Source organism: Danio aesculapii, chromosome 9, assembly GCF_903798145.1.
Source record: "Danio aesculapii chromosome 9, fDanAes4.1, whole genome shotgun sequence".
Taxonomy (NCBI): Eukaryota; Metazoa; Chordata; class Actinopteri; order Cypriniformes; family Danionidae; genus Danio; species Danio aesculapii.
This window is the reverse complement of record NC_079443.1, coordinates 10378788-10394059: the sequence shown is the minus strand read 5'-3', so window position 1 is coordinate 10394059 and position 15272 is coordinate 10378788. Positions and strand designations below refer to the sequence as shown.

The following is a 15272-nucleotide window of genomic DNA, read 5'->3' as shown; positions in this document are numbered from 1 at the left end:
CGACTGCTTACCTCCATGTGGACGGCTTTTCCAATGTAACCAGTTTGCCCAGTGGCTTGCTGCATTTGTCGGAGGACTTGGGAGGTGGAGCGGAATTGACTGCAACAATGGGGTTTGAATCTGGTGAAGAACAGTTCCAGAAAGCAGGTAAAACGTGGTAAGATATAAAAATGTGGTAAACATCAGGTGGTCATGAGGTTTTTTTTTCTGTATTGCTTTTGAAAACGCTATCGGTTGAGTTTAGGGAACGGGTGTGTGGATCAATCGGTGCTTTTGAAAATACTATCGGTTGGGTTTAGGAAAGGGGATGGGCCGGTCGGTTGGTTGGTCGGTCAGTCAAAAGGGGCCTCTGGTGTAGTTGAGAACTAAAAAAGCGTACACAGCGGGCTCTGGTGGATTTTCAAAAACAAAAACTGCAAAAAAGTACCTCCTGGGACGTATTTTACGCTCTCCAGAAACGTATACAGGGGTAAGTATCCACAATGAACCTGGGTTGAGAATACTAGTAGTTTTAAAAAGTGACAGTATGTGATTACACAGGCAGGCCATACTGAAAGAAATGAAATGTTTGTGTGTGTGTGTGTGTGTGTGTGTGTGTTTGTGTGTGTGTGTGTGTGTGTGTGTGTGCCCAGTTACATCTTGTGCTTCATTCTGTCTACAATGCTCCTTTTGTTTCTTTATGAGTGCTCTTTAAATCTAAAGAGTCTTTCCAAGACTCCACAGCTGAAAATGGAAAGGGCACAGGCAGAGCGGAACATAGAAGGGGTGATATTTAAAGGAAATAAAAATGTCCTTTGAGCTGAACAACAAGAGAAGAAGAGTCTCTTTCAGTGCAGAGGCATGAGGAAATGAAGATGGTATTCTGAAAAAAAAAAAAAAAACTTTTGAGTTTTGTCTGGGCTCAAAAGTGAGAGAGGGAAGCTGAGGAATCTGAGAACATCCAATAATATAAAAAAATAAAAAATAAAATAATAATAATAATAATAATTCAGAAATAGATTAAGAATTCTAAAATACATATCCAGGACTTAAAAATATATCAAAAACTGAATTGAACTAAATTGGCTTCTAACATTTAAACTGAATTCGATGATAAAAACTTGGAATTCTAATATATAAACTGATAGTTCTAATGAAGTTGCAGTCGATTCATAAATTTTGTTAGTAAATCATGTTAGTAAATGTTCACTAGACAGTGTGTGATCAAACAGACGTTGAAAGCAAATAATCAGGTCAACGGATCTTCCCAATGAGACAAACGCAGGGAGCTCTACTGCACCCTCTCTCACGCAGACACACGGAAGTCTATGAAAAGATGCAGGATGCACAACATATTTACATGAAACATGGATCCATTTATAGAGAATCCGCTTTCTACCCACTGCCAAGAAAAAGACAGGCAAGAGCAACTGTGCCTGTTTCCCACCACGAGAAACTATGCTTAAAGCCAAGACATTATCTGATGACACGCATTGTGTTACACTTCCTCTCCTATCCAAAATAGTTAACATATAATCCTGATGTCATTTTCTTTACCAAAGAGTATATGATGATTATTCTTCCAACTGATAATTCTGAATGCATATCAACAATGCTGTTGATTCAGGTTATATTAGCTGGCAGACACTAAAGGTTTATGGGATGAAAAAAAAGTATCTAGTCTTGATCTCAAAACAACCCAGATTCATTCTGAAAATGTACCACTATATACATTTCTGGAGAGCACTAAATATGTCCCAGGAGCTACGTTTCTTTGCAGTTTTTGTATTCGCAAATTACACCAGAGGCCACTGTGTACGCTTTTACAGATCTCAAATCTCTCTCGCAAGTGGCATTCGCACCTGCTGTACTCGTGTAAATACACCAGAGGCCACTATCAACTGACAGACTGACTGACCGATCAACTGACCCACCCTCCTCCTTTCCTCAAACCCAACCAATAGTGTTTTAAAAGCACCAATTGACCCACCCACTAACCTTCCCTAAACCCAACCGACAGTTTTAAAAAAAAGTCCTGATTTTTACTATGATTTCAGATTTTACCACATTCTTACCCTGTTATTTACATGTTTACTTTATTTCTGTTTTTGTCTTACCTGCTTTTTGGAACTGTTCTTTGGCGGACTCAAACCCTGTCATCATAGTCAACTCCCCTGTGTGTCTCAAGTCCACAGATGTACACGGCGAGCTACCTAACAAACTGGTAACAGCATTAAAGCCGTCCACAGAGAGGTAAGCGGTCAGCTGGTAGCACAAAAAGGTATGTCGTCATACCGACCTGTAGAATTCAATTTAAAGACGAAATACAGCGATACGTACTCCTGGCTATATAATTTGTGATCTCCAGAAATATAAAGGGCTTCATTTTCAGAATGAGACTATGTTGTCTCAAAAAGTTGTCCTGCTTCTGCATGACACAATGCTGGAATCTAAATCTAAATAATATAAAGCTCACTATATAACGTTTACGTGATAATATGTATTGCATTACATTTGCTGTTAAAAAAGCCATAATTTGGTATATTGTTTAGAATAGTATTATAGTGCCAATTTACTATCCTTGTGTCCCTCATTTTCTTCACTATAAAATAGTAGAAAATTTTACAATGTCTTTCAAAAACAGTATTGATTCGTGCTATTTTGTCTAGGAGACACTAAAGATCAGTAGTAAAGAAAAACAAAAATAGTGCGTTTTGCTTATTAGATAGGTAGGACACAATGATGAAATGTTTATCTTTTTAAAAAGCGTTTTCACAGCAAAATAATGAGTGTTAAATAAACACTCCTCAGAGCATATATGGCTCCACTTTTCAGAGTGTTAAAGTGACACTAAAACAGTGTTAAAATGCAACAATATAATTGACTAATGAAGTGTTAACTGAGCATTAATGATGAGCAGAAACATTCAGTCACAGCCTTAGATGAAATTATTGGACAATAAACATTAAATCTTTAAAAATCGTACCATTAGATACATACGCTGATTCTAGATGAACGAGTGTTTATTTTGCAGATAAAAAAAAACTTGAGTATGAAGTGTGGCCTTGTTCCTGCAAGTTTACCTACTCAAGTGTACCTACTAATGGGTGCTGAATACCAAACAAAACAAAACGTTTGTGTGTTTGTGTGTGTCCTCCAGTGCTCCAGTTTCCATCAAAGTGTATGAGTGTGTGTGTGTGAATGAGAGTGTGTATGTGTGTTTTCCAGCACTGGGGTACTCTCATCTTACTCTGCCATCTTGATGAACAGCCACGAAGCCAAGAAGAAGAGCAGAATCTGGCCTGTGTCCTGTTGTTGTTTATGAGGCCGCCAAAAAACGCGAGTGGTTTCACTTCCTCTAGTCTAGAGAGGTCATGTGCGCTTGCTGCCCACACATCTATATTTGAAATAACGAACTTGAGCTGATGATAATAACGTGCACATGATTATTGAAGTGCTTCTGGCATCTTTCAGAAATAGACAAACGCAAGAGTGAAGCGTGAAAAAACTATGAGCAAAAAAAAAAAGATTTTTTTCAGCAAACTAAAACATGAACAAACTGCCATGTTTCATTATTATCGTCACCTTTTGGACTATTATGAACTCGGAATGATGGAATTACTTTAAACAAGATGTTAACGTTACATGTGCTGGTGAAGAATAAAGATGCCGTTTCGATTATGAATCAAATCCTGTTCATAGAAAAGTTAGTTATTAACATTTATACACAAGTAGGCCTATTTATGTGTATAAAGCATCTATTTTGTATATGTACTGTGAACGACCCATATTGCTTTACTTTGACATTTTCATCAAATGACGTCGACTGCAACATTCTGTCATATACCACTCCTACCAAAAGGGTACCATTGTTACCACTGACAATGGAGACACAAGTCTGATAAAGGTGACCCATACCGTACTGTACCGAACTGAACTGTACCACTCAGTGGAAACGAGGCATAACGTGCCAGAGTAATAGGCAGTTCATTCGGCTGTGGTAACCACTGACAATCAGGGAATAAGCCAAAGGAAAGGGATTGAAAGCTAAACAAAACATTAAAGTTGTATCCTAAATCACATAATACTCATGTAGGTAGTACATTCACAATTGAACTTACCTCATGACAGTTAAAAATATAATTGGGACATACTACATCCAATGTTTGTCATTATATAACACACTCGCATCAGTTGCGGGGCTCAACTCCCATTCAAAAATTATTTCATGTGCCTCATGGGATGGTATAGTGTATAGTTGATACACACTTTAGAATCTTACCTGAAGTATCTCATCTGGTACTTCTTGCTAATTAATTTTTTTTAGTACTGTGAATTCAGACATACTATTTGACTCAACTTGACTTTTCACGCACTATATAGTAGGTAAACATGCAATTTCGAATGCAGTATAAACAACCACATTCTAGACAAGATAAAGTCTTGCTATGAATGAACTACTGAATGATCCTTCCACTGAAAAATTTTCAAAGATAGAAATATTGCATTAAACAAATCAAAATCATGAATCTACTCCATATGTATTACTTTACCCTGTACAAATAAACACTTCAAGATTGTTTTATTAGTCCACAGAAACAATCATTTAAAATATCCACAATTTATCTGCCCCAAAATACATTTTTTAACCTAAATGCTGCGAATGGTCCGGTCATTACTACACAAATTAGTTTCACGTTTATTTCCTGCTGGCCTCACATGTCAAGGCCGGACAGCGGAGGACCACAAGGGACCCAGTGGGAGACATGAACTGTGTCCAGACATCTGTGAGGCTGTTTTTCCCCCTAAACATCATCCATGAACACATACATCAAGCTGAGGAGTACTAACAGAGTAGAAAAGTGTGTTTGGCTAAAGTAAGATGCTGACAGATCTCGACAGGAAGCAAAACTGTGAAATTCGATAGTTCTCTGTATTGGTGAAAATTTGCTTTCTTGTGAAATGTTTGCTGCCTTAATGTTGAGGAGCCAAAGAATTCTTGAAGGATTGTATATGGGGCCCAAAGTGTTTTTAGCTAGTTGCTACAGAGTTGTTAGTGGAATTAGGGTGGTATAATTTGCTAAGGAGTTAAAACCTCAGTCAAGATAAAGGCAAAAATGATCACTTTGGTATTATTTAGGTGAATAATTATACTTTGCGAGTTAATCAACTGAAACAAATATGTTTATTTTGGTAATTTTCAATCAAAGTCGGACCATTTGCTTTCACATTTGCAGTGATGGTCCTTCTATTGATGTCAACCTGAGGGTTACCATATTTTTAACGGTATATTAATACCCTCTCTTACCGTTAGTTTGCTATTAGGCAATGATGCACAAAATAAAACCCTATCCCCTACTCAATATTCTGTTTAAGGTGGAGGTATAGCAATATACTGAGATAAAATACTTCTGTTTCATACAGACTTTAAAATTCTAAATGTTATAATATGGGTTAGGACACCATGGTGGCTCAGTGGTTAGCACCAGGGGCGAACTGGCCATAGGGAGCACTGGGACATTTCCTGGTGGCCTGACGGTCAATGCTGAATCCAATCCCCCAAACTCTATGGTGACTAGTTTGGATGACTCAAAAGTCTCAAAATATTTATTATTTATTAATCTCATGTTTTTATGAGTTTTGTCCATTCCGTCTTGCATTTTTAACCACAATAACACTTTCTATTTGAATGACCTGTTAAACAGGGGACCGCAAATTCATTACATTTCCTTTGGCTTAGTTCCTTATTTATCAGAGGTAACCACAGCAGAATGAACTGCAAACTATTCCAGCATATGTTTTACACAGTAAATGCCCTTCCATCCACAATCTGTAACTGGGAAACACCCATACACTATCGCACTCATACACTACGAACATTTTAGTTTTTTTAATTCACTTATACCACATGTCTTTGGACTGTGGGGAAAACCGGAGCACTTGGAGGAAACCCATGCCAAAACAGGGAGAACATGCAAACTACGCACAGAAATGCCAACTGACTCAAATCAGCAGCCTTCTTGCTGTGAGGAGACAGTACTAACTACTGAGCCACCATGCTGCCCGGAAATTGGGGCTCAAAATATAATATCGTTTTATATAATAAATATATTCATTCAAATAGAAGTTTTGGTATTAAACAGTTAGCTTATTTGCTTGCCTTGGTCTATCTTTTTCCCTGCATACGTGCATGAACTATACTTTAAATGGCAACTCCATTTCATGACAGACATCCCACATGGATGCTATGAGAATAAACAAGAGACGAAAAAAGACCTTGAGTATGGTGAGATGAATGAATGACAGCTTCTAAAAGTGTCTGAGACACATCCCTTTTTGTCCAGAAGGCCTACCTTGTGTTACTATTTGCTAATGTAAGCTATTTTTTAAAAGATAAATATAATATATAAAACTATACATTATTTATATTACCTCATACTACCTATACGTCTGATAAGCTTTTTACATTCATGGACAATGCACAAATATTGATGTTTCACAATGTTTTTACAATACATTTTTTGAATCTTTTAAGCTTTGCAATGTTTGCAATGTTTACATTTTAAATCTAAATCCCAAATATCAGAAATAACAACAGATTGTTAAGATTTAATTAATGTCAATGTTAATGTTATTGATTGATGCACTTACTTGACAGACTTCATTTAATCTGCTTAGTCCCTGGTTTATCAGGAGTTGCCACAGTGGAATGAACCGCCGCTTACTTGACAGATTTATGTGTTTTTAATTTTAGGTGGTGTATGTATGTGTTTTATGTTTGGTGATTAGGGATTTTTCAACTAATTACACTGTCTTGGTAGATTTAGAGGTTTTTGCAAAAAAAGCACAAGTGGATTTAGCTGGTTTGGACACAAAAGAAAATCTACATAACATTATCATTACCTATAAAATGAAACTTCTGAACCTAGTTATAGAAAAAGAGGTCGGATGGATTTAGAGGGTTTTGCATCTGAACTATATATGAACTCATAAATATAATATTTATTTAATAATATAATAATATTTATAAATAATATATTTTATAATATAAATAATATAAATATGTAAAAGATTCAAAAACCTTATATGTGCCATCTAAAAATTTCTTCTAATAGTATCATATTTCTCAGGCTCCTATGTCTTGATTCAGTAATTTCACTTTTATGACAATGAATACGTTATTTTCATCACTTTTAACTGAACAAAAATAAGAGGCTGAGAAAAATGTTCATTGTAGAAGAAAATTCCAGATAAACTCTTCATATTTATAGTATTAACATACATTGTTTTGTCTTCCCAAACTTTGGAAATGTAACTTTGTTACATTTGTAATTTTGTAAATCATGCAGCTGTTTGCAAATGTTTGTTGAAACTATGGATTCAGAATCTGAATCTGAAGAATCTGAAATTTTATTTGAGTATCGATGGTTTTCGGAAATACAAATGTACAGTAAACTGTTTTAGTAAAGGGCTTTTTGAATTTGTTAGCCTAGACTGTTTTCTTTTTTCACATAGTATTATTCAGGGTTTAATCATCCATAAGTTGCTAGTTTCATACTTTGGTTACACATTATGACAAATACAAACTATAACTAAATAAATTACAGATGTATTTTCCCATTCTGCTAACTTCAAACGCCGGCTGTTCAATGCCACAATGGCGCCAGTTTTGTATATGTATAATAGAGATGTGATTTGGTGGAACAAAGTAAATCCTGTTGTGCACTGAAACTATGAGTCACAAGTGACTTAAATACAACAGAACGTCAGAATCAACAGAAATATGACTTTTCTGTTTTGTGTCAAGTGTGTCAGAAATGCAAACAGGGAGTGTTTGTCTCTGATTCCTTCCCTTTTGTGTTTTCAGTTGTTTAAGAAAAGGAAAAGCGTCTTTTGGAATGAGTGAACTTTACCCTCAGCAGCCTTGGCGCTGCTTATATGTTTCAACAGAACAATCAAAGCCCCTTTCCTGCTCCTGTACAGTGCAGGAAAAAAAGACAGCTGAACTGACATCTCGTCATACTCGCCCTCATAATTCCATTCATATCCTGATGTTTGCTCAGGAATGTATTTCCTCTCTCCTCCGCCCTCCCAAAGGAGTTTCACGCACATGACGAGAGCTCACAGATTTGGTAAACACAAAAACATGTCAGACACAAAAATTCTGTTTTTTAAATTGAATCCAATTTAAGCAGCAAGAAGTTCTTAATACACGTTTACATTGAGAACGATGCAATAAATTAAAGTGAATCTTTAAAAAATGATGATTTCACACCAAATGTGAAATGATCAATTGGTTTTCGCAAATCTATGTATGCTGGATAGGTAGCACTTACTGACAATGCACTCTATCATTTTTTTCATAAATCTTTGTGTTTTTCCATTTTTTACTTAGTGCCTGCACATTTAAACTCTGTATCTCATAAGTTGTGAACAAGGAACTATATGTAATTATTACAACTTTAAGTATGGGATAATGTACATCTAGGGCAGGCATGGGCAAACTCGATCCTCGAGGGCCGGTGTCCCTGCAGAGTTTTGCTCCAACACTAATCAAACACACCTGAACACCCTAATTAGTGTCTTCAAGATCACTAGAAAGCTACAAGCAGGTGTGTTTGATTAGGGTTGGTGCAAAACTATGCAGGGACACCGGCCCTCCAGGATCGAGTTTGCCCATCCCTGATCTAGGGGGTTGTTCTCACAAAATAAAGTAAGACGCAAAGTGGAATTCTGTTGTTTAAGACTGAAGGACTTTAATCTGCAAATAACAACTACCTAGACATACAATATCTCATTTATTACAGGACTATTTGCCTCAAAACTAAACAAATAGGCGAAAAAACATTGATCTGAACTGTAACAACTTACTTTTTAATGAACTGTAACTCTTGCAGAATTAAAAATACTAAGCTTTGTATTATTCAGTTAGAATTTCAGTTAGAAAGTTTATTTGTTCGTTTTTTTTTTTTTTTTTGCCTGCAGCAAGGATGAACACAAAAATCTTTAACAGAGGGCTGTTCCAAGCTAAAAATATACACACATTGTTGATAACCCTGCAAATCCATAGACCTTATCTGTTAACGATTAAGCATGGACATTTAAAGGATGAGTTACCCTTGCACTTACATGCATTCACGACTTCACACACAAAGTGTGTGCAGTGTACGTTACCTTATAGAGTCACTCTCATTGCATATTGGGGACGCATAAAACACTGTTATGTGCAATTCTTTCATATTCACGGTTCCTGCCTTTGATCCGCAGGTTAGGTAATCAAAAAGTCAGCTATACTTGATGTTTAACTGTTGGTGGGTCGAGGGTAGATAAGATCAATAGCCATAAATAGCCTACACAACGCATACTCTCATTTTAAAAATCACGCGACCATCATCTCACAATGTTTATTAATAAATAATCTTATTTTTATTAAAACAGAAGTGATTTAGCAATGCTGCGCCATTGACAAGCCAACTGCTGAGAAACAAAGCAACCATCGCGGCAACCGCAGTAACCACTTTTTGCCAAGTTCAGCTCTTCTTTTTTGCACTTGATTATTATGCGTTTATTTTATTATGCGCCCTCTTCCAAAACCGAAAGTTTCTTTGTCTGTCTGGCCATATTTCGGCCTTTAATCGAATGAAAAGGTAATTTAGATGAGCCAATATTAAAAAATTGCAGTAAAGTAACTGTGACGTGTGGCCACTCATTGAATCTGACGTCTGATCTTATCTCGCTTTGGCTGTCATCCAGACGCCACACAAGTCAAGTCGCAAAACGGAGGCTGGTACCAGCTGACAGAATAGCTGAAGCCTTTGTGAAATCTATCAAAATACAGCACTGAAATTAACAGGCATAAATGTCTTTGAGCCAAAAGTCTATCTGTAGGAAATCTGTATAAACGCAATCAGAGCCAATGTTATGTAGAAGTAGTGTCGCTTTATAATTATATTAATTCTAATAAAAAGAAAACCAAAATAAACAATTCATTGCATTTTTCGTTTGATAAAAAATTTAAGGAAATTAAAAAAAATCAAAGGGTGGCTAGTTTGTATTAATGTGTTTTAATACTAATAAGAATTTGCTCAGCCAGCTTAACGGTTATATACGCCGGCAACAGGCAAGCCATTCAAAAAATATTATTTTACTGTGTGCTGGGTTATAATGTATATTTTACAATGAAAACTAAATGTAGCATGTCTCGCTGTCATTTAAAACATGCAATTCATAGCACACCAGAGCTGTAGGCCTGATGCATTGTGTAAGCTTACAGGCAGGCACGGGTCAAGTCATACTGCGCACCACGTTATTGAACTCCAATATCTCTGAGGGAGATTATGTTAACCGATAACCAATATTAACTTGAGAGATCTTAAAAATAAAAGGCATTTTAAAAAAGGAACAACACGCAAATCGCAACAAGTAAAACAGTCCCGTGGACTTAAGCACTTGTCCTCTTGCGAGTGCTGTGTAGTGTGTATCAGCGCGTCAACTGCCGCTGAGTGAGAGAGAGTGAGATAGAGAACGTACCAAAAGCAAGATCATATCATTATAAATATTCCATTAACGATACTTATCGAAATATGTATACATTTACATGGTGTTTATTGAGATTGTGTGATCTGTATAGGCTGTCTGATCTTTACAGAAGCTGAAAACTGACACGCATGCTGTGATCTCAGTGATGTTCAGTTCTGATGAGTTTTTATTTAGCCTGTAGTCTTTAGATTTCTTACATAATATTTCATTACTTAAAATTTCTTTCATTTTTTTATTTATAGTTTATATATAAAATGAGTGCTAGCTTGTTTAGCTGTGATCATTATGCAAGGATCATATTTCATATTCGGTTTATTCTTCCGTAGCCTAAAGATTAGTTAATAATGTATTTTATAAACGGATTGCTTATAAGGACTAAGGTATTAATATAGGCTATAATACATTAGGCTAATTAATACATTAAGGCATTGAAGTCAGGTAGGACAACAAATCACATCTATGCAGTGAATTAGTGTTGAGTGGTATCGGTGCGTGGTATCTGCCTTTCATGTCCAATACAAGTATGAGTATTTTAACCAAGTATGGACCCGATACCCAATACTGGTATCGGTATCAGTGTAAACTATCAAACATGTTATAGATTGTTGCTAAAGCACTTAGATTTTACAATGTAAAAATAAAATAAAATAAAATAAAATAAAATAAAATAAAATAAAATAAAATTAAATTAAATTAAATTAAATTAAATTAAATTAAATTAAATTAAATAATAAAAAGTGCACTTTAGTTAAATATACTGATACCAAACGTAACCCTCTTTCACTCGTTCATACTACATTGAACATAAGTTTTTAGAGGTCACCAAGAAAAAGTCAAAAATCAAATGTAGTATCAGCTAAAATGTATGTGATTTGGGATGCAGCTACTGGGTTTGTGCAAGAAGATTAAACCAGACTCACCCTTGAGCCCTTCTCAGGGTAACACTGACACCCTCCACTGCAGTCTCTCCCTCCACATGGTCCAGTGCTCTTCTTCACTCCCTGAGAAAGACAGAAAAAAGAAGAATTAGGCCAATGTTAAGATGGCACATGTTGAGATTGCTGGGCTAAAAGTGGCATCAGATGTTAAACCATGTGAAATGTCACTGTAAATTTGATTTGCAGCTTATTTAGCATTTCAAAAACCAGACAAGAAGCCTGACACTGTGCTGTGGGTTTTTCTAATGTGGCATCTTGATGTGAATCCCCATCCTGTCCCAGACACTCTCATGACTCTGCAGCTGGGCATCCTCAGACCATGCCACTCAACAAACCATGCTTTATTTATTTAGAGGGCGAGATCATTTTTAAAAATAGCCATGAGAATTTATAAGGGATTCATGAGAGTCTGTTTTGGTCCGATTTTATATAAACAGACAAAAAGAGAAAGCATACTAAATTCAAACAGTATTAATTTTAAAGTTTAAAATAACTTCTATTGAAAATAAAATGTGCAAATATGGAATATATCTATATCTATGGGAATAACAGCGCTATAAATAAACTGCATTACTAACGGTGATTCTTTTTTCAGTAACAAGTAATCAAATGAATTACTGTTTTCTCTGTTACTGACAATAAAATGCATTTTACTATAGTATAATTGAGAACATTGAAGCGGTTTTCATGCGAGCAGTGACTCTTTCAGCTTTAGGACCTCTCTTTCTCTGGGGTGTGTGTGTGTGTGTTTGGGGCTGGGGCGAGACACATAACCAACCAGTGATGATGATTGGTGTGTCTGTGAACGTGGTGTAACTGAGAACGTGATGATTGGCTTAGATAGAGAATATTACCATCGTTTGCCAATCAGAGGCAGAGTAGTGTGGGTGTTCACACACAAGCAAACACACAGTCAGTTGAACTCACCAATGACCCAGAGTCAGAACGATGGCAAATCCAACAAGTTCAAAGTTAGCTTTTGCAAACTGGAAATATAAACACTACTTTTCCCTTAACGTTCTAAACCGTCTATTGTGTTTTATTATGCAACCATAGTAATGATTCTATTTATAATGATATGTTGAATTTTAAGGTTGTCTCTCACATTGTCCCACCACAACATTAAAATAGTGTAGATTGGTGTACAATGTTTTATTTTAAATTTTATAGTCATCTGACAAATTAGATTTTTTTTAAAGTAATGCAATAGTTACTTTCCCTGGCAATTACTATTTATATAGTTACTTAGTTACTGTTTGTGAGAAGTAACTAGTAACTATAACTAATTACTCTTTTGAAGCAATGTGCGTGCCCAACACTGTATATATACAGTTGAAGTCAGAATTATTAGCCCCCCTGTTTATTTTTCCCCTAATTTCTGTTTAACGGACAGAAGATTTTCATCACATTTCTAAACATAATAGTTTTAATAACTCATTTGTAATAACTGATTTATTTGATCTTTGACATGATGACAGTAAATAATATTTTACTAGATATTTTTCAAAACACTTCTACACAGCTTTAAGAGACACTTAAAGGCTTAACTAGGTTAACTATGCAGGTTAAGGTTATTAGGTAGGTTATTGTATAATGATGGTTTGTTCTGTAGACTATTGAAAAAAACATATAGCTTAAATGGGCTATTAATTTTGACATTTAAAAAAAAATGAAACTGCCTTTATTCTAGCTGAAATAAAACAAACAAACAAAAAATTATTATTAGACATCCTGTGAAAATTTCCCTGCTCTGTTAAACATAATTTCGGAAATATTTAAAAAAGAAAGAAATTCAAAGGGTGGCTAATAATTCTGACTTCAACTATATATATATATATATATATTCTATATTTTTCATATAATACAAATATTCCATATACAGTATATAATAAATGAATTTCTGAAATAATATTGAACCATCATTCAACATAAAGGGTATATTTTTGTAAAAATGTAATTGTATATATTGTAACCTGCCTTGTACCTAAATAAACATAGTAGTAGTAATAGTAATAGTAATAATGATTTGATAAATAAATATATACAGTTGAAGTCTGAATTATTAGCCCCCCTTTTTATTTTTCCCCCAATTTCTGTTTAATGGAGAGAAGATTGTTTCAACACAATTCTATACATATTAGTTTTAATATCTTATTTCTAATAACTGATTTATTTTTGAGCTTTGACATGATGACAGTAAATAATATTTGACTAGATATTTTTCAAGACACTTCTATACAGCTTAAAGTGACATTTAAAGGCTTAACTAGGTTAATTAAGTGAACTAGGGTAGAATAATTAGGCAAGTTATTGTAAAACGATGGTTTGTTCTGTAGACTATCGAAAAATTTAAATCTGCTTTTATTCTAGCCAAAATAAAACAAATAATACTTTTTCCAGAAGAAAAAATATTATCAGGCATACTGTGAAAATTTCCTTGCTCTGCTAAACATCATTTGGGAAATATTTAAAAAAGGAAAAAAAATAAATAAATAAATCAAAGGGGAGCTAATAATTCTGACTTCAACTATATATATATATATATATATATATATATATATATATATATATATATATATATATATATATATATATATATATATATATATATATATATATATATATATATATATATGCATGTATAATTTTATTATTATTATTATTACTACTAATGATATTTGTCATTATGTTTAATTTATTTATGTCATGAACCTCATGTATAAGTATATTAAATAAGAAAAGTATATAAATAAGTAAATGTGTTCTAAAAATATTCATTAATTTTTGTATTAAAATGAACTAAACTGGGTGAAACATCAGCGAAAAGGCTTGAGATTAAATATGAGATGCATGTGATGACACAAATACAATAAAAATAAAAATCAATCCAATTTAGCTTCTTGTTTTATCTGTGCGCATGATCTATTCATGAAAAATACAGTATATTAGCTGCTATAAAATAAGCTCAAGTAAGCATTTATCACTTAAAAACTCAAACAAATGTATTATTATGAGATCTGGAGAACACAATTAAAGAAACACCATCAATCAGAAATACATTTAAAACTTTAATGTCATGAAAAGCATGAGTTGAGTTAGACTATACACTTTAAACTTATAATACCAACTCAGGCAAATATAACACGCATTAACTAACATTACAAGATTTCAGTATAGATGTCTGTACAGTAAATGAACATTACTCCTCTAATGAATACATTATTTATTACCCTCACTGTAAAGAGGGGGACCTAATTTTTCAGAGGGTCCTGTTCTATGACATCATTATATCTACTCACACCTACACACTGATGCCCACAAACCACTGAAACAGCCCTGTGTGTGCATTAAGTCCAAGACACAACTGACTGCTATTTTCTTGCTGTGCGACAAAGTGTTTGAGAGACATTCTGTCTTGTTCGCCTGACATGAGACGCTGGACAAACCACAGACAAAGATCACATTCAGAGTCTCAAACAATTCTATGATTGTAAATGAAAAGCTCAGACAGATCTGTGGCCCTCAAAAAGAAGAAAATATTGAAAATAATACAATTGCAAATCCTTCTCAAATATTCAGGATATATTTATTAAAAATGTAAAATGTTAACCCTATATATGGCAATAGTAAAAAAACATGGAATGTTACTTGGGGTTATTACAAGGTTTTAAGAATTTTACTGAATTAAATGTATATTATCATTCATTCATTCATTCATTCATTCATTCATTCATTCATTCATTCATTTTCCTTCGGGTTAGTCCCTGGTTTATCAGGTGTCGCCACAGTGAAATTAACCACCTAAATGTATATTGT

The 15272-nt window shown here is 34.4% G+C and overlaps 1 protein-coding gene across 1 annotated transcript in view; it reads right to left on the bottom strand.

The window, feature by feature from the left end:
• The window catches only part of col4a2 (collagen, type IV, alpha 2), a 159036-nt gene that overhangs the window by 89885 nt on the left and 53879 nt on the right, over positions 1-15272 (bottom strand). Inside the window, exon 4 of the mRNA XM_056464756.1 lies at positions 11439-11519. Within this exon, the coding sequence (XP_056320731.1) occupies positions 11439-11519 (81 nt within the window). The remainder of the gene's footprint in view (positions 1-11438; positions 11520-15272) is intronic.